Consider the following 19,614-nt stretch of genomic DNA (forward strand, 5'->3'; position numbering starts at 1 on the left):
ATTTGTATGTGATTTATCCCTATTTCTTTCACCAGTGTGAAATGCTTGATAAAACAAACCTTAAGCTAAAATTTCTTCTGACCGAGGTTGTTTTTATTTTATATTTTTTCCCCTGCATGCCATCAGTCCCTGTGCTCTGACCACTCTTATATCTTGAGAAGGAGCAAAAAGGCACTACCTGATAATGCAAGTCTGCAAAAATCATCTACATCGTTGTGCAGGGGTTTGGGGCTGGAAGATAGCGTTTGAGCAGGGGTCCTGCGTTCCTGCTTCGTTATGCTGCTACAATACAGTGTGACTTAGGGCTCCTGCACTAGCAATACCCTTAGGAGCAAGCTCCAGTGGTGTTCCTGCCAGTGATGAAAATAGCCCAGAAATAACCACAGATGCTCCAAAAGGTATTAGTGCTCTGGGGAAAGGTGCTTGCTGTGAAAGGTTTTCAAAATAAGAATGATTTAAAAATACTGTGAGGAAACAGGAGAGCATGCAGGCAGATATGAGGCAAATTGTTTAATATATCATATCTCTTGTCTCTGACTTTTGCGGAGTCTCTCATCTTCTTTGCCTTTTATATCATCTGTCACAGGTCCAGTGGGTCTAATCGCCTTTAGTAGAAATTTTCCCTGCAAATAGTGATTGAGTCTCGTGGTGCACATTTCCTCTCCCTATTTTAACATGTGAGGCTGAATGAAGTAAGAAGTCAGCAGACCTGTTTTCCAAAGATGCTTCTCTCTGAACCACATCACATTGAGAAATGTGGCTTTTAAGAGGAAAGTCAAGGAACAGAAGTTGCTTGATGTGTGGGATGGATATTAGTGTCCCAAGTTAAATTCATAACAGTGGTTTGGGATACAGTAATGGTCCTTTCTCATTAGTTCTCAATTTTCCCAGGATTTTCCCATTGGGTATTTTGCTAAAGCGTTTAGATTGGTCAGCAATGTGAAGCTGTTTGCTCATAAGATGAATCATCATTGTTAGTCATAAAAGATTCCTTACCTAAAAATGACTTCCCATTATGAAATAAGAGAGAAAAAGAAGAGATGAGACATTTCAGTCTCACTCCTGATGAAGGATGCCTGGGAAAGGAAATCTTAGTATTATTCTCTCTGTGAAATGTTTGGGGGCTTTTTTTGTTTGTTTCTGGGGGTTTCTTAATTAGTGATTAGAAATCTAGCAATACCTTTTCCCTAATGCTGGCTCGTCTTCCATCAAAGCAATTAGTATAAACTAATTGATAAAAATGTTTATATACATTGAGTGGCATTTTCAATAGCAGTGAGGTTATTCTAATATCCTCTCCTACTTATCGGCTGTCCATGGGAAATTGTGGTTAACAGTCCTCGTGGGCTGGGTGAGCTGCACAGAGAATCACAAATGTCTCAACCTTCCTCTGCTTTTGGTTGCAGGGAGCAGGGAGTGACGGTATTCGAATAACCATGGAGAGCGCTCTGACAGCCCGCGACCGTGTGGGAGTGCAGGATTTTGTCCTGCTTGAGAACTTCACCAGCGAAGCAGCTTTTATTGAAAACCTACGTAAGCGATTCAAGGAGAATCTGATCTATGTGAGTAGCAGAGTGGCAATAGCCAAAATGCTCATCAGCAACCTGAATTTGGATGTTTGCTATGGAAGGCAGACCGTAGCTTTGCTCTGCAGGTGGAGGATTTTAGAGATGCTGGTATCAGTTTTTATAGCCCATGACTGCTTGCCTCAGAACTAGTCTGGGCCGGTGGCGTGTTTACACACGTAGGGCCTCATTTGCAGTGCTCCAGTTGAGACCCGCTGGTGTTTGGCGGTTTTGCCAACACCAAAAATCCAACTTGCACCAGATCCTTCCACTGCATGAATCCACTGTGGTGAGCGCTCAACGACCCCAGGCTAGAACTTGATCCCAAACAATAGATGAGAAGTAATCCAGTGTCCTTGCTGATTAGAAGGACTAAAACAGTCTGTAGGAACTGTGTTTCCAGCCAGGATGACACATCTAGCATACCTCCTCTGATGTCGCGCTCTCTGTGCTAAGAGGTGGCTTCTTCAGCACCCTTGGCCTCTTTGGAAGTTGCTAGCAGTGTCCCCAATGGACCTGCTGCGAGGAGTCCTTGTCAACAAGCTGGACCTCAGAGCAACTGTGGGCTCTGAGACAAGCCGCTGTTAGTCCTCACGTAATCTCTTCCCTTTGTGCTCTCTTTTTCAGACGTACATTGGCTCAGTTCTGGTGTCTGTCAATCCGTACAAGGAATTGGAAATCTACAGTAAACAGCACATGGAGCGATACCGCGGTGTCAGCTTCTATGAAGTTTCTCCTCACCTGTGAGTGGCCTGTGGGTAAACAGTGCAGCTTGTGCCATTCCCGCCGGGGCTCGCATAATACTGACGTGTGAAAGCAAGCAAATAAGACTTCTCCTTGTCCCAGATACAGCACTAAAAAACACGGGGATATAAAGGCTCCTTTAGAGGGTGTGGTGTACGGCTCTTTCTATTCCTGTTTCTCTCTCCAAAGAGGATGAGTTGCCTTTGCAAGAGCGGTATTTGGAAAGGGAGTTGGTTCCTTCCTGGCTGGAGGAACGGAGCTGCTTACCCAGCCCTGGCAGGACAGGAGTTCATTGTTGCAGGGTTACTTGGGGTCTGCCTGTCCCAGCTGCGCGATTCCCCTGCTGCTGCATCGCTCATCCAGCACAGGCCTAACGAGGGGAAAGAGTGCGTCTATATGTGCGGGGGGGGGCTGCTTTGTTGTTTTTTTTTTCCTACCTCTTCTGTTGCTGCCTGACCAATATTTATCTGGTATTTCCCTCGTTGCTAAGATACCATGAGCCTGTTGGAACAAGGAATGTATTTATTTACATGGCCTGGCCTGGTGAGCATTCCCAATTTCCCATTAAAAAAAAAAAAAAAAAGAAGTTTGAGGTTTGAAAGTTATTTTTGAAAGCATTTGAATTTTTTTTGTCAGACTGAAGAGAAAGATGACTGAGAGCTGAGGACATTTGGCTCCAAAATGCTTTCTTTCAGGGCCAAGGGCCAAATTCTGAGCACCTCTTGGAGGTTTTTTATGGTTTTTCTTTTTTTTTTTTTAAGAGGTCTTGGAAGACTAAATGATATTATTTTTAAGTGAACTATTTGGACTGTTTCTTATTGCTGGCACATAACCCAGGAGAGTAAGCAAAACACAGAATGCACTATAAGCACAAAGAAGAGAGGGAGAGAAGCCGTTACTTGGGAAAGTCTGGACACTTGAAGTTGTATTTCCTATGATAAAAATGCAATTTTCTAGTGTTTCAGGCTTCTTGCCTGGACCTACAGGGTGGTGATTAAACCTGAAAAACCCTGAAGTCAAACCTGCTAAGACCTACCSTTGATCTGCGTTTGTCAGTACATCATGTCTTTGCGCGCATGCCCCAAATAACAGAGATCTGCTGCAGGAAAGGAATTGCAGTGACTTAAATCAGCGTCGGGCTGTTCCTAGAGAAGCAACCGAGACCCTGCGGAGGTAGCGGCTCGGGCCGCAGGCTGGCCAGCCTCACCCCGGCTTTAGCTGCTGTGAGCTCCTGCTTGCAAACTGCCGTTGGCATGTGGGCTTCTTTCAGTCCTGCCTCCCAAGCCGAGATCTGGCCGAGGTGCACCCGCTTCTGCCTGGGATCCGAGCGCTTTTAGGGGCCTCTTTGCCCTTAGGTGAGAGTTTCGTGACTCTCTRGAAAATCTTTGAGACTGTGGCTTCCTCGTTATTCATGAGCAGTAAGTACAGGACTGAGCTTGGTGGCAATGCTGAAGTGTCACCTGGGCTGCTGAGCAGCTCCGCTGCAGCTCTGACCTGTGTTATACGAAGAGATGCATACCCCAAAGTGATCGGTCATGTTCTCTTCCTTGTTGTAACTAGTCCCATGAAAAATTTTAAAATGTACAGCTCATAAGAAAACCCTTGAGAGCTGGGGTACCAAATACAAGTGCTGCTCCAACTGGGAAATTGGTATTTTTGTTAACTGTTGCTATTGTTCCATTTTTTTAAAGTTACATTACTTGATTATTTATGCCCTTCAAAATACTCTCGAAAGCGGTGAAATACTCTATAGTGTTAAACTCTGTGTTTCTCTCTCTTTACAACATTTCAGGTAGATTTTCCCTCTTTCTCTTTTCAAAACTGATTCTAGAAAGCCAAAATGCTTCAGTATTGCTATTCCGGTGTCAAAAAAGTTCAGGTCTAGGCCTGGGTGCTGGGTTTTCTGGAAAGTGCGTCACATGTAGTCATTCAAAGGAAAAAAGTTATCCCAATGGGCTTGAAACATAGCATACTTCCCAGAGTGATCTGTCACATCCTGCCCTATTTATAGCCTGCCATGGGGTTCAGAGGTGGTGACTACAAATGGGACAGAAAACGTCTTTAAATAAATGGTATTCTGTACAAAGTATGCGGTTTGCATGGCTGCCAGTTTTCTCCTTAAAGTATTACGAAACCCCTCCGTAAAGGCATGCAGTCTAGAGGCAGGTCTTAAAATTTAAATGAAATTTACATTTATCAGCTGATTTGCTCTCAAAATAATTCAGAGGCAGAATCTGGATGGGAAGAGAAGGACTCAGCAAATTTATTGGGGCAAATATGCAGTTGTGTTGCTAGGTAGCTCAGTGGTGTTGCCTTAGCACCAAGTATTAATAGACTTGAGAAGGCCACGGCTGTTATTTTGACATGATCATTTTTAATTAATTTCACAGCATGAGAGTAAAAAAACAAGAAAAAGCCCAATAATTATTAAAAGGTTGCCAAGTGCATGAGGACAGGATATGTGCTTGATAACCAAATGCAGGACTGCTAAAAATATTGTTATTGAGGTCATCTTACGTGATTGCACTTTGAAAGCTAATGCTCTTCTTTTCCCTTATCCACTTTTCTTATATCTGGTCCTTCTCTTCCTCTGTCCCTCCGTTAAGCRGTTGCCACCGTTGTCAAACTCGCCCTCCTGTTCTCTGGTGTTGTAAAAGTGTGTGTGTGTGTGCGCGTGTGTGTGTGTGATTCCCGCTACAAGACCCTGCCTGGTCTTGAAGGGGTCTTGTAGTAGAGAAGGGGGGGAAAAATGGGCAAAGTCTAGGGCCTAGGTCGAGGGATAGCAGCGATAGTGCTGGCTGCTTGCAGGCAGGGGGAAGCATCTGGTGGTTTGGGTAGCATTTGATCCAGGTTGGATAGCAGCTTATGGAGCCTGCAGGCTGCTTATTAGTCTGTGCTGTCTTAATCCAATTCTTCCTACAATCCCAGAGGAGCTGCAAGAGGTTGGGCTATTCGGGAGCCACGTTGTAGTAGCCACCCACGTAGTGCAGCACAGCAAAGACTTTCTGAGAGTGTCATCGCTTAAAGGACAAGCTAGAATAAAGATCAATGGAAAACAAGCTGCCTGAATGTAAAACTTTTTCATCCTGTGGGGAACAATACTGAGAGATCATGTTTATTTAGAAAAGTAAGTTTATCTGCACCATTTAGGCTTTTTCTACAGAAACTCTCCTCATCTGAGTATGTGAAAATGGTCAGAGAGAGCAAATGGCTCTGCTCTTTCCCTTTTATAGCCTTGCACATCCACTGCCAAATGATTTTAATAGCAGGAAGGCCTTTTCCAAAAAGGGCAGGTAATTAATTTGATAGATCTATGCTATCATCCTACAGAAACTTGGCCCAGGGGTAAAGATGTGTATGGAGATCTCGGTGTCCGCAGTAATCTCCCATGTCATCACCTGTGTGTAGAAGCAATAAGGAGCTCTGACCCAACCCATGGATACATAGCTCTCTTTGAGATATCTCTGCTAGGAGTTTGCAGTATGGGATAGTCTTAGCTGAGGAGTCTCTGCCCTTCAGTTGTGGAAACGAGCTAATGCCTGGTTATCTTTGTTCCTTAGTTATGCTATTGCAGACAATTCATATCGCTCCCTGCGTATGGAGAGGAAGGATCAGTGTATTCTGATATCTGGGGAGAGCGGAGCTGGCAAAACTGAGGCCACCAAGAAGATCCTGCAGTATTACGCTGTGACCTGCCCAGCCAGTCAGCAGGTTGAAACCGTGAAAGACCGCCTGTTACAATCCAATCCGGTCCTGGAGGTAAGTCAGAGTCCGCAGTATTGAAACTTGGCATTGAGTCACACCAGTGGTGCTCACATTTTCCGGCCGAGGGCGGAGGCAACCGGACGCCCCTAGGCATGTCCAGCATGACTGAGCTGCGCGTGCACGGGGGATAGCGTATCCTGGGAGCGCTGGTTCACTGCACATGGGCAGACCGTTTGTGCCTGGGAATCCCAGGCTGCTTCTAAGCCAAAGCTCCAAATGTCCAGCTGCTGCCAAATTCCCATAGCCCGTTCCTGTCTGCCAGGAGCGGATCAGGAGTGGCCAGGCTGCAGGGAAGAGAGAGTCACATGGAATGGGCAGAGTCCTGGTGGGCTGCATAAGCTTGCAAAGCCAGACCTTGACACGTCTGCTGCGGGCAGCTTTGCCCTTTGATAAATGCATTTATGGCCACATTTTCTAGTGCTGTGGTGTCCTCTAGTGTCCAGTCCCGAGCTGTCTTTGTAGTTCCCTTTAATATTTCCGCTCTTTATTCAAATCGGTGTTGTGTGCATGGGGAAGTTGTGCTCCCAACGAGAGGAGAAAGCCTGGCAGGCCTAGGCCTGTTAGGATGCTGCCTTCTGTGAGCAGAGCTGTGGGTTTCTGTGCGCCAGCAGTTGTGATGAAAGAGGAAGCTTTGAGAAGACTGTCAGACACGACATGTGCTGTCAGCAGTGAAATGGCATTAAAGTAAACTTGCTAGGGGGGATGGAATTGTTTTCGGAAGCACGCTCCTTCTGCAGCGCTTGCACTGTGTATAAAGATCAACATTAATATTTGGGAAGTTACCTGTTTTCTTCTTGGTTTCCCTTGCAAAAGGAATAAACCTGGGCTTTAATGGCCATACATAAACAACTGGCAGCTTCACCAAAGCGTTTATAAATCTCATTTGATTTTTTTTGTTTTTCTCTCTCTAATACATCCTCATTTCAGGCCTTTGGAAATGCAAAAACCCTTCGGAATGATAACTCCAGCCGATTTGGAAAATACATGGATGTGCAGTTTGATTACAGGGTAACTTGAAATCTGTTTTATACTTCAGAATTCGTCCCAGTCATAGGAGGGAGGACTCTGTTGCATCTGCTTGCTTGTACTGATGTCTGCATGGAGCTATTGGTTTGCATTTCTCTGCAGACCACGTGAATAGCATCTATGTCTGGCAAAGTTTGGTTCCAGAGGATTTTATAGAACACGCTTCCCTTTTTAAAACTCAATATATAATCCTTCCACACTCAGTTTTATTGCTTTTTTCTTTTATGTCAATTTCCTTATGAAAAGGGGAATGTAAAAGTGAAGATAGTATTCAGTATGTGCTGTAGCAATGATCTATATAATGGTGTTGTATTTTCATATATATATAATAGTGTTATATTTTCATTTTATATCTCATTTTGCATACACTTCAAAACTCAAATTACCATCGTGTATTTGCTGAATGAGAGATTGTGATACAAAATGACAGATATTTCTCTTGCTTTTGTAGGCTGTCATTTTGTATCCTTTTTGTCTTTGAACAGACCACCATAAAAGCAGAAAGATTTTCCTCTATGTTGATGAACTATTTCAATTTATCTGGTTTGATTTAGGGGGCACCTGTTGGGGGCCACATCTTGAACTACCTCCTGGAAAAGTCTCGAGTTGTGCACCAGAATCATGGAGAGAGGAACTTCCACATTTTCTACCAGCTGCTAGAAGGAGGGGAAGAGGACTTGCTGCGAAGGCTAGGCCTTGAAAAGAGTCCACAGCAGTACCATTACCTAGTAAAGGTGTGCATTAACTAATAACTGTTACTGACTTTATATTATAGGACAAATATTCTCAGTTGACTTTGTAGCTTCCTTCGCTCACTTCAGAAATGACTGAGATGACTCTGCTCTGAAAAGAAATGTATGGCAGAAATGCATTCGGCCCAAGTAATACATCTTTGACAACAATATATTTCTTTCTATCACTGTGTGTTTTTTAGGGTCAGTGTGCAAGGGTCAGTTCCATAAATGATAAAAATGATTGGAAGATTGTGCGAAGGGCCTTGACCATTATAAGCTTCAATGACAGCGAGGTGGAGGTAAGACATGTCTGACGGCAAAGCTGTTCTTCCTGCTCCTAAGGAATTTTTCTGCTTTGATTTGTTATTTCTGATCAAGGGCAGCCTTTGGAATGAATGTATTCTCTGCAAAAATCCTGAAACAAGATGTATGGCCTGGTAATTAGGATAATTAACACAAAAATCTCACTGCCTTCTCTAGGTGTGCTTTCCTTCTGTACTTGTTTCTAACTCATAATGCTGATTTCCCCCTGTTGGTTTCATCCTAGGATTTGCTGAGCATTGTGGCTAGTGTTCTGCATCTGGGGAATGTGCAGTTTGCTGCTGATGAGCAAGGAAATGCTCAGGTGACTACAGAGAATCAGATTAAATATCTGGCTAGGGTAAGTATCATCTGTTAAAGATACATTACATTAAAAATGCATTAGAGAGGTTTCCATATTTTGAACTTGGTACCTTTTTTTTGTTTTGGAATATGATTTAGGACTTCTGTCATAAAGTTACTCTTACTTGACCTAAATACAATGCAAACGTTAACATTAAAACACTTCTTAATTAACAACTCCTCTATTTACCACTCAATCCACCACTGACTGAGTTTTTGCCTTCAAGCACTGGGGCAGGAATAGACCTACTCTGGAGAAGACTTGAAGAAAGAAGAGCCCTTGTGGTTCTGCTCAGTCAGTTCTTTGGGCAAGAATAGTCAAGCCTGTTTAGTGGTATTATTGTTAGATCGTATCACTGGCAGAAAGGAGTTGGTGTGCGGGAGGAAAAGGAAGGATTGACATGCAAAGTCTTGCCGGTTTAAATGGGAAATAGAAGATTGTTTCACCGAATTGTACTTTTGTGGACTAGACTTTCTGATCTTTTAAAAGTAAATACTGATAAATTGAATGTACTGCTTCATAAGTTAATATTCTACTGCTTTGCAGCTTCTAGCAGTTGAGGGCTCCGTACTTCGAGATTCATTGATCCACAAGAAGATCATAGCAAAAGGGGAAGAGGTAAGAAAATGAGCTGGGGACCTGGGAGGCATATGGAATTAAAGCAAGCTAGCTGCCATCAGCTCTCTTACCAAAGTTGAGCAGTTCACTTCTCACGCTTCTCAAAGGAGGTTTGTCAGTGCAAGTCTCGTATAACCTGATGGTGATTCACGGCCAGGGCGGCTGGGAGACAGTGGTGTGAGCCGAGCCCAGACAGGATGCTGTTAAGTGGCTGTTTATTAACAATGAACTAGGGAAACTTGATCTCTCAGTGGAATGGCTGTTGAAGGGCTTTTTTTCTCCTTCTGCATACAGTTAATCAGTCCTCTGAACCTGGAGCAGGCAGCCTATGCAAGGGATGCTCTCGCTAAGGCAATATATGGACGCACTTTCTCCTGGCTGGTGAACAAGGTTAACAAGTCTCTTGCTTACAAGGTAAATGAACCTTTTGGTTTTTTGACATACAGCCAAGTGTGAAGGGGGCTTTCAAACCTCGTAGCTGCAAAGCAGAGACATGCTCAGTTCCGTGCCACAGTACCATACGTACAGTGACTTCCAAATGAATTTGTATTCCACTAAGAAGAGGGTAAAGGAGTAAATACCGTAATTAAATGGGGCAGATCAGTGATGTATCATAGCCATGTATGAATGTTTATTTTTTGCCCTGTTGCAGGAGGGAGAGTTTCCAGGCTGGAGAAGTACAACAGTTCTAGGGTTGCTTGATATCTATGGATTTGAAGTTTTCCAGCACAACAGGTTTGTTTCCATCAGTGTCTTTGAGTTTTGAGTAAGTTATGCATGACTTAGTGCTCAGTGTTTTTTCTCCATTGTGAAGTAAGACATTTTCCATGTCTGGTACTTCTTAGTAAGAGAGAAAGAGATGGTGTTTCGGATTTTTGGAAGTCAGCTGAATAACTGATCATCACAGGGCAGCTGAAAGGTCTAAGTTCCACATTTCTAAATAGGAGCTTCTAATACTTGGGACATCCAGCTGATATTTAGCATTTACAGCTATTTATTGTCCCAGTATTTTAAAGAGACTGTTCTCTTTTTGGGGCATATTCATATGATATCTTAAACATTTGTATAGGTCTCTAGTACAGTTATGACTGTTCTGCTGTCTTTCTGTGGGAGTGTGAATGGGAAAACACAGTTACTGAACAATTTAAGAGATTATGTCAGTGTGGAACCTAACTCTGGACAGATAGCAATGAGCCCAGACTCTCAAATTTATGATATTTGTGGGCCCTTCTTAAAAGTTTGTGATACAGAGGAAAACATGCTGCTGTCCACTGATTATAGCTTATTTTACATGCGGTGCAGTATTAGTGATTATTTCTCTCTGGTTTTTGTCTGCAGCTTTGAGCAATTTTGTATTAATTACTGTAATGAAAAATTGCAGCAGCTCTTCATAGAGCTCACATTAAAGTCAGAACAAGAGGAATACGAGTCGGAAGGCATAGCGGTAAGAGCCAGCGTCACCACGCTTCCATTATCTTCTTTGTATCACCTCCTTCGGACCAGAAGACAGATGATTAGAAATGGAGCTGCTAATAACAATGGCCTCCAAAGTAAATGCTTGAAAGAGCTTTTCCTTCTCCTTTCTTTTTAAACTGTATTGGTATCAGTGTGTGATACACCTGGAAGTGAGTCATGCCATTTTAATCTTTTACTGTGATAAAAAGGTTTCTTCTTGAAGGGAACGTTAGGAAAACAAAGTTTCAAATTTGACAGAAAGACTACTTAAATAATGTGTTGTCTGAAATGTACTGAATTTTGCATGTTTTTTTTGCAGTTTAGGATAGCTGTCATTCAAGTGTGCTTTCTTGTCTTTGCAGTGGGAGCCCGTTCAGTATTTCAATAACAAAATCATTTGTGATTTGGTGGAAGAGAAATTCAAAGGCATCATTTCTATTTTGGTGAGTTGACAACACCTTTTTAAATGAAAAGCTYGGGGCAGCATGGTGGAAAACAAGGAGAAATAACATAGGAAAAAAAGGTTAAAGCTTATATAAGGATTGTTCGCGCTGGAGGGCAGAGCGCTAGTACACAGAACAGTGACACCATCAAAAGTCAATTTGTATCATCTTCATCTGCTCTCAGGGAAGAAGCTTCCAATTCAGGCAGTCTAGAAGAAGAAGCGTTCTCCTTTTCAGCTCAACAGTTCTCATTTGTTGAACTAAGTGAAGTGAAGGTGTGAGGTGGCCTCGCTATGAAAAGGCCAGAGTCAAATCAGGACGGTGTTTCAGTGAGATAGAATTAGAGCTGGCCTGTATGCTGAGAAGCATGCGAAGAAGTCAGTGCTAGAGTGCATGTGTTTGGTGGCTCCTTTTTAGGATGAAGAGTGTCTGAGACCTGGGGATGCCACAGATACAACATTCTTGGAGAAGCTTGAAGAAACTGTGAAGAATCACCCTCATTTTCTCACGTGAGTGTTCCCATAGCTGAGGATAGTTATACAGTAGGATCCAAGTGTGTGACAGAGCTATTGATACTAACTGCCGTGCTCTTTTGAAGACTAACCTTCAAAATACAATAGGAGCAACAAAACATTCCATTACTTTCTTGCCTCTTCACTTATCTCTTCCTGGCATCCCTCTGCTAATGTGTCCAAGGAATTTGCAGGCTTGCAGTTTCTTGGCTGCTCTAAGATCTGGCCTAATACTCCAAGTGCGATGAACTCTGCTTTTCCTCTTCTGTCTCGGAGTATTAGGCCAGATCATTCCCCAGCATTTGATGGCTTCCTGGGGGAAGATGACTAAAGTCTAGCCGAGGAATAACTAGAGCATGGAGCAGAATTCTGCTCGTAAAAGCGTTCAGAGGTGTATACACATTAGAGTGATTTAAGCAGTGCCAGTGCTTTTGAAATTGATGTGCCTGAGAGTTTAATACCGCACTAATTCACCAGTGTGCATGTCTGCTTCCCAGGTGGTTTTGATCATCTCCTTTGACTTTGGTAAACTATCCATATTGCTGCCACTCCAGTTTAATGGGTGTGAATTCCGCGTTTGTAGCTTTCAGGACTGTTCGCTTCAGTTTTGGAGTGACTATTTAACATACTGCAGCTCCAAATGTCCTGTCTCTTCCTGTCGAACACTCTGCTTTGCTCAGATCAGTCTGTATGGCATCCCATGAGCATGCCAGCCGGCTGCCAGCATCTTCATTGCCCTCTCACCTGCTGCCTCCGCTCTAATTTCATACATGTGTAGACCCACCCTGCAGCCTCGCCAGGAAGCTGAAAGTTCCTTCATTGGAAATAAATGTAAATAGATTTTATGACTGGGAGCCGACTGGCTGGTTGGTGACTCTCACTTTTTTTACTTTCAGTCTTGAAGATTAGCAAGTGTGTGTGTTCCCCCCCACCCCTGAGTTCATATAGTCCCACTCAGGGGTGAAATGCCCAAGTGGGTTTTGAGATGAATCCACACAATGAGCAACTGTTCGTTCCTCATGAAGCCTTTTTGCTTTCTCGCCAGGCACAAGCTCGCTGACCAAAAGACTCGCAAGTCACTGGGGCGGGAAGAGTTTCGCCTTTTGCACTATGCTGGAGAGGTCACCTACAGTGTTGCAGGCAAGTGTGTGCACCATCTTGGCTTCTCTTACTCCCTTCTCCTCCCATCTCCTGTCCTTTTAATTAAAACAGCTTCACTAGATAGTAAAGATCAATGTGGGCATAGAATATCTCCACATATCATTTGATTAACTGCGTGAATCTCTCATCTTAAATTCCTGCCTTGTTGTGAAGTTCCTGTGGAACAGTGGTGGCAGCCTGAGTGATTTTTTTTTTCTTCCAGGTTTTCTAGATAAAAACAATGACCTTCTCTTTCGGAACCTGAAGGAGGTGAGTGTGGATAGAGAATGGTTGTTTCGCCGAGTATCGGAAACAATCAGGTGCAAAATGGGTATTAAAACAACAACAAACAAACAAAAGACACCCAATTTTGTCCCATGTTCCTCTGATAGTCTGAGATGCACTCTGTACTTCATTGCTGAAAATGTCTTTCTCTGCAGACCATGTGCAACTCTGAGAATCCTATCATAAATCAGTGTTTTGACAGGACAGAGCTGACGGACAAAAAGAGACCTGAAACGGTAAGAACACAGATGTTCTTAAAGACGTGTCCTGCCTAACGTGGTAACCAGAATGCAAGCCTCTCGTCTTTAAGGCTGGGAGACTGTGAAGTTTGTTCCTCGGGCACAAGTACTAGCTGTACTAGTACTAGCTGCCTATGAAGTCATCACTTCATACATAGCTTGCTTTCTTTTTTCCTAGGCAGCAACTCAGTTTAAAAACAGCCTCTCCAAACTCATGGAAATTCTGATGTCCAAAGAACCCTCGTACATTCGTTGCATTAAACCAAACGACGCTAAACAGGCTGGTATGGCTCTGGTGACTCTTCCTCTCTATGTTTTTGTACGACAGCTGCATAGACTGCTAGATCCCAGCCAGTGAGGCAGAGAGAGGCGCTCAAATGACTAAGTCCTGCGAGACTTTTCATTCTGCGCCAGTGCCAGAGCTTGTGGGGAGGCAGTGGCAGTACCAGCAACCAGGAATCAGAATGGGGGCAGTGGTCTTGTGGAAAGTGATGGAGTAGGGTCATGTTTAAGGTGAAGAATGTGAAGTTACATCACTTCCTTTTAATAATCTCCTTTATTCTCCCTCATTTCCTCTTCCTGTTTGCATAGAGCATAAAGGAGAATGTCTTTTTTGGAACTAAATAAGTGTATATTAAAAATGTATATCAAATGTATATTAAAGGCTACATTAAATAATGTATATTAAAAGGGGGGGGCATGGGACACGAGGTTGTGTGGGATTTGCACAGTGAGGATGGGGTAGAGGTGAAAGATAATCTGTTAACATAAAACAAAGAGCTGAAAGTGCCTTCCCCATATTAAGGGGCAGCTATACACTAGTAATGTTCCTCCATTTTCCTGCTCTCTCAAGATCGATTTGATGAAGTTTTAATCCGACATCAGGTGAAATACCTGGGCTTGATGGAGAACCTGCGAGTGCGCAGAGCTGGGTTTGCGTACCGAAGGAAATATGAAGTTTTCTTGCAGAGGTACGATGACCTTGGATTTACCTCTCCTCCCTTGTCCTACGGATGTTGTGGCTGGGGAGGTGAACAGCAAACAGGCAGCCCTTGTACCTGCAAGACTTTTCTTGAGGGAGAGGGAAGGATGGCTTCTCTCCCTTTCCGTTGCACTGTACAGGTTGGACTTTCTCTTGCTAAGGTTTCTCCTGCTGTCGATTTACAGGTACAAATCACTCTGTCCAGAAACATGGCCTACATGGGATGGACGGCCCCATGATGGAGTGGCTGTGCTGGTGAAACATCTTGGCTACAAACCAGAAGAATACAAAATGGGACGGTTAGTTCCTATGTTTTCTTAATTTGGGATTATGAATTATTGGAAGTCAGTGTCAAGGCTTCTCTGTCTAACGGGTGGAGAAAAGATTAGAGATCCCCAAAGGGATGCTAAGGACAGGAAGCAAACTTCTCTGGCATGTTAAACATAATTCTGCATTTCTATTTCTAGAACAAAGATTTTCATCCGCTTTCCCAAGACTTTGTTTGCAACGGAAGATGCTCTGGAAGTAAGAAAGCAAAGTCTTGGTGAGTCACACACAGCACAGTAGCTTTGTGGACAGTGAGCTGTTTTGTGCTTGTTGTTTAAAAAAATTGACTTTCTCTAACAAAAATCTCATGTTTGGTCACAATTTCAAATTGCTCTTTCTCTTGCAATTTCAGCAACAAAAATGCAGGCCACATGGAGAGGTTTCTACCGCCGGAAGAAATTCTTGCACATGAAACACTCAGGTATGAGAGAACTGAAACTGCAATAGTGTCATCTGCATGGTTTGAAATGGCCACTGTGGTTTTAGAGAAGAGGTCAGAGATGACTTGAGTTTGCTGTGCAAGAATTAAAATCCCCAAAGCCTTGCTGCAGCAAGCAGAGTGGAGGGCGTTAGGTGTGGTGCCAAGTCCTTCCACCTTTAGTCTTTGAGACTCCGAGTAAGAGAAGATTTAACTTATGTTCACAGAGCAGCCGCCCACCTCGCCCCATACAGCGGTTCCCATCTGCAGATGCTTTTATTGACATTGGTTATTTATTCATTGTATCATATGGTTAAGAAATTATGTTCTTTCTGATATGCCACTGTGAAGGCTTGGTTTTTTTTGGAGAGGGCTTTCTTGAGCACTCTTCGTTTCCAGCTCATGTACAGAGTCAATATTTGTATTAAGGAGCTTGCTTAAAGATTTTTACACTGTTTTTATTATTTTTAGCAATAACTATCCAGTCATGGTGGCGGGGAACCTTGGGACGCCGAAAAGCTGCCAAAAAGAAGCGGGCAGTAGAGACTATTAGAAGGTGTGTTTAAAAAAAGAAAAAAAAGGTCCATCCAATGAGTATTTATTTTCTAACAAAAGGCTGATTAAGAATACAGTGTCTGTGATCTTTTAATAGCNAATACAGTGTCTGTGATCTTTTAATAGCTGTGATTTTTTTTTTTTTTTTTTTTTGAACCAAATAAAGCTCAGGAAATGTGGGAGTCTCTTATCTGAATGTAGGTTATTTTGTGACATTTGAGTATGCTTGTCTGCAAACAGGGAAAGCTGTTTGGCTAGCCTGATTGCAGATACAACAGAGAAAATTTAGAAACTAGCTTTCCATATTTTATTATCATCGAAACTTCCCTTTTGGCAGTCAGTGCCTCTGTTATCCACTTGGTACTTGCCAGTTCTCAGATTCCCTAGTGGAACTCGAGTTCCTAGCTCTTTCAAATTTCAGTTCCTTTTTCTTCTCAGTGTTGATGCTTATTTTGCAGACTTGTCCCAGTGCATTTAATGCCCCCAACTGTCCACTCATCTTTTATGTTAACTCACCTTTTACCCTCGCTGTATCTGGAAGCTCACGGGGGCCCAGGGATGACTCGGTTGGAAGAGACCTCTATCGGTGGTGTTGGCTAACCTCCATTTTCTTTTTTCCTCCCCCCATCAGGTTCATTAAAGGTTTTATTTACCGGAACTACCCTCGCTGCCCGGAGAACGAGTATTTCCTTGATTATATCCGCTTTTCCTTCCTGATGAACCTTAAGCGTAATTTGCCAAAGAATGTTTTGGACAAATCGTGGCCAACTCCTCCTCCGTCGCTCTGCGAGGTAGGCAGAACCACACACGAATGGTTTTTTTACTTGATCAAAAATAAGATTGCAGAAAGTTCCAGTTATCTTATCCAAAGTTCCTTGTTTGCTTGGATCATAGGTACAGCAGAAGTGAGGAAGGGAATAACCGGGTAAAGAGGAATATTCCCCAGTATTTATTCTGCATTCTAAATCAGTTGAGAAATGTTGCAGGGCAAGCTCTCTTAGAAAAGGGTAGGAAATGAACTTCCTACTATTTAATTCTAAAACTCACTCTATTAATAAAACACTATTTTAATTCAACCTTGTATTTTCTGCAGTTACTTCTTTCTTCATTGTTTGGATTTTTATTTTTATTTTTTTGGGGTAACTTGGAGCTATTTTCACTTACTCTATGAAATCTCCTTCAGGCATCCCAGCTGCTGAGGCAGCTATGCATGCAGAACATGGTCTGGAGCTACTGCAAGAGAATCAGCCCAGAGTGGAAGCAGCAGGTACGTGACAAATTTGCATTACTTGCCCGATTACTCTGATAGTCTTGAGAACAAAAGCAGGTTCTCAGCAGTTGAATGAGAGGAATAAGGGTACTACTGGAGAGGGAGAGGAATTCCTGAAGCACAGAATTCTTCTCTGGTTGGCTAATGGTTTCACAGGAACATTTTCAATTTTTACATTATAGACAAAAGACCAGAGAAGGAAAGATGGAGCTGTATAGAATGTGTGGAAAATAAAATATCATATACATATTTTAATATATAAACATTTGTATATTTGTGCCCCTATATAATTTCTATACTGAAATGCCATGTTATTCTTCCTGTGAAAGATAAAAAAGTAAGAAGCAGGGTCTTTCCGCTTGCATCATATAAAGCAGAGAGCAAGAATCCAGCAGGTGCAAAACTAGTCATTTTACAAACAGGCAAGTTATATGAATAATATTCTGTTCCAGTGTTGTTCCAGCTAAAATAAATAAAAATTATATTGAAATTTGATTCATCTTAGTCATGGGGGTGAGTTTTTTTCATAGTGGAAAGCTGAGTAAAGAGAGAGAATGGGAAATGTATACATTCAGGAGATATCAATATTTGCCTTCAAACTTTTTTTTTAATATTGCATAGCTAAATTAAATTGCTTCCAAATTGCACCTGTAGTGAAATACTGTAGAGTAGTTAGTGGATTAGCCTGTGATTAAGGACACAGGATTAACACCAGCCATTACTGAAACTGAGCAGAACACTTCCCCCCGCAGCAAACCAGCCTTGCTGATAATGAATTTCAAATTTCTTAGCTCATGTACTTTATACTCTGTAATAGTGTCTATTTGCCCTTTATAAAGCAAAGGGTATTTCTCATTTCCGTTGTTCAGTGGCTTTGTTCTTCTGAAGAAATACACGTTAGGAGCTCAGAGCACAGGTTGTATTTACAGAGTGGGCGAGTATTCCCTCTCCCAGGGATGGTCTTCCAGGATGCAAGTTTGATGGTGACTAATCATCCAAACAGGAACTCCCAGTACAATAGGGAAACTCACGGAATCGTACTGTGTGTCAGAGGCTAAGGCAGAGACCGTTGAGTAGGTTGGGGAGCTCTCATGACTATGTGACATGGTGCTGGTAAGGCCGTAACTTTTTTGCCAGTATTTTAGTAAAGACATTGACTAGCTTAAAAGGCTTCAGGGGAAAAAAAATAAAAATCTGAAACATGAAAAAAAAAGAGGCTTACAGTGGCAGAGAACCCCAGCTTGGTTAGCTTGAGGAGGAAGAGGTTGAGAGAGTCTCTGCACGGGGAGAGTTTTGAGAATCTTTAATCTAAGGAAGGCATTAACAAAATGCAGAGATTGGATACCTAGGTCTGTAAATTCAAACCAGAAATATGATGCATACTTTTGAAAGAGGAGAGGAAAAAAAAAAGCAGAAAACGAGGAAGCTGAGAGAATTCTTTTCCACCAGACCACTCTGTAAAGGTAGGGTAGCTGTTGAAAGGATAGGGGATGTATGGAATATTTTGTGTAATTTTGTAACTAACTAGTATGATTCACAGGGTCAGAACTAGGTGATGATTGTTAGAAGTATCTTTAAGAGAGTTTTTATACTAAACAAACAAAAAAACCTCTTGTCCTTGCAGTTGGAACAAAAAGTGATTGCCAGTGAGATTTTTAAGGGCAAAAAAGACAATTATCCTCAGAGCGTTCCTAGACTCTTCATCAACACTCGACTTGGTGAGTAGGCGTTGCAAATTTGAACAGGAAGAAAGAGATTCATCTGCTCTTTTCTTCCCATACATTTCTCTTTGACACCTCCTCTTTGTTTTTCACTTAGGTAACGAGGAGATAAATGCTAAAGTCCTTCAGGCTTTAGAAAATGAAGCAATTAAGGTGAGATGTGTCCTAATGCTTTTGTCAAGCTTCTAGAATTATTCAGCAGAATTGAAAGTCTTTATTGGAAGATTACACTTCCAAAGAAAATGTACTAAGAATTTTATATTAGATTAAGGTCATAATACCTTAGATGATAGCATATGGGAAGGGAGGTTTGGATGAGTTTATGGCAATAAGAATTGAAGGGGTTGTCACTGGCATGGCTGGTGTTCATGATGCTTTGAGATGCTTAAGGGGGAGAGGAAGAAGGTGATGAAGAAGCCTACACAGACTGAAGTTTAATCTGGATTTTTCAAACCCATGGTCAGACAGGTATAGTCCAGATTTGGCAGGAGTGGCCAAGTTATTTTTCAGAACTCCTCTAGGTCAGCAAAGACTATGGCAGAACTGAGAGTAGGGCTCAAAAGGATCGTCTCCACTCCCAGTTTACAAATCACTGGTCAGTACCTTTGCGAGCTCTCTAGACTAGAGGGAAGGTAGCTGCCATCTAAACAAGCTCCATTTTTTAGCACTGATAACACTTATTTCAGTATGCAGTCCCTGTAATCAAGTATGACCGGAAAGGATACAAAGCAAGAGCACGGCAGCTGCTTCTTACCCAGAATGCAGTCGTCATAGTTGAAGAATCCAAAATCAAACAACGGATTGATTATGCCAATCTGACAGGTGAGAATGACAAGATAAAGGGGTTTTGACTGACCTGATTATAGCCAAGGTGAAGACTGCATTCAGCTAAAAATAATAAGAAAAATAATTTGTGTTTGTCCTGGACAAGACTTGAGCTGATATCAATAAGCATTTGAAGTCTTGAAATTCCTAAAACTCCAGAAAGTGAGCATCACAAAAATCACTCAGTCTCCCAGAAACCATCTCCCTTGTACCAAAGTCACTTCTCAATTGCACATCTCCACTGCAAGGGAGCTGCACTATTACATAGCAGCTGCTTAGGACACTGCTATGGCATTTAGCCCTCTAAATATTTGACACTGACTTCA

The 19,614-nt window shown here is 42.4% G+C and overlaps 1 protein-coding gene across 6 annotated transcripts in view; it reads left to right on the forward strand.

Annotated features, from left to right (window-relative positions):
• The first annotated feature begins 174 nt into the window (after positions 1-174).
• MYO1C (myosin IC) overlaps positions 175-19,614 on the forward strand; it is a 22,951-nt gene continuing 3,511 nt past the window's right edge. Inside the window, exons 1-28 of one of the 6 annotated variants that reach the window (XM_026055248.1) lie at positions 175-398; positions 1,407-1,562; positions 2,193-2,308; positions 5,870-6,068; positions 7,002-7,082; positions 7,655-7,834; positions 8,035-8,133; positions 8,382-8,495; positions 9,045-9,116; positions 9,411-9,530; positions 9,769-9,851; positions 10,455-10,560; positions 10,934-11,014; positions 11,432-11,523; positions 12,572-12,666; positions 12,890-12,936; positions 13,107-13,187; positions 13,369-13,474; positions 14,044-14,161; positions 14,358-14,471; positions 14,640-14,716; positions 14,852-14,920; positions 15,389-15,473; positions 16,104-16,263; positions 16,656-16,739; positions 18,367-18,460; positions 18,561-18,616; positions 19,150-19,285. In XM_026055248.1, coding sequence (XP_025911033.1) covers positions 387-398; positions 1,407-1,562; positions 2,193-2,308; positions 5,870-6,068; positions 7,002-7,082; positions 7,655-7,834; positions 8,035-8,133; positions 8,382-8,495; positions 9,045-9,116; positions 9,411-9,530; positions 9,769-9,851; positions 10,455-10,560; positions 10,934-11,014; positions 11,432-11,523; positions 12,572-12,666; positions 12,890-12,936; positions 13,107-13,187; positions 13,369-13,474; positions 14,044-14,161; positions 14,358-14,471; positions 14,640-14,716; positions 14,852-14,920; positions 15,389-15,473; positions 16,104-16,263; positions 16,656-16,739; positions 18,367-18,460; positions 18,561-18,616; positions 19,150-19,285 — 2,833 coding nt within the window. In that variant the 5' untranslated portion in view covers positions 175-386. Of the gene's footprint in view, positions 399-1,406; positions 1,563-2,192; positions 2,320-4,685; positions 5,437-5,869; positions 6,069-7,001; positions 7,083-7,654; positions 7,835-8,034; positions 8,134-8,381; positions 8,496-9,044; positions 9,117-9,410; positions 9,531-9,768; positions 9,852-10,454; positions 10,561-10,933; positions 11,015-11,431; positions 11,524-12,571; positions 12,667-12,889; positions 12,937-13,106; positions 13,188-13,368; positions 13,475-14,043; positions 14,162-14,357; positions 14,472-14,639; positions 14,717-14,851; positions 14,921-15,388; positions 15,474-16,103; positions 16,264-16,655; positions 16,740-18,366; positions 18,461-18,560; positions 18,617-19,149; positions 19,286-19,614 lie in introns of those variants that run through there. The other 5 variants (XR_003251840.1, XM_026055250.1, XM_026055249.1 and 2 more) reach the window with 5 other exon arrangements.

Source organism: Apteryx rowi, unplaced genomic scaffold (assembly GCF_003343035.1).
Source record: "Apteryx rowi isolate R43461 unplaced genomic scaffold, aptRow1 scaffold_99, whole genome shotgun sequence".
Taxonomy (NCBI): domain Eukaryota; kingdom Metazoa; phylum Chordata; class Aves; order Apterygiformes; family Apterygidae; genus Apteryx; species Apteryx rowi.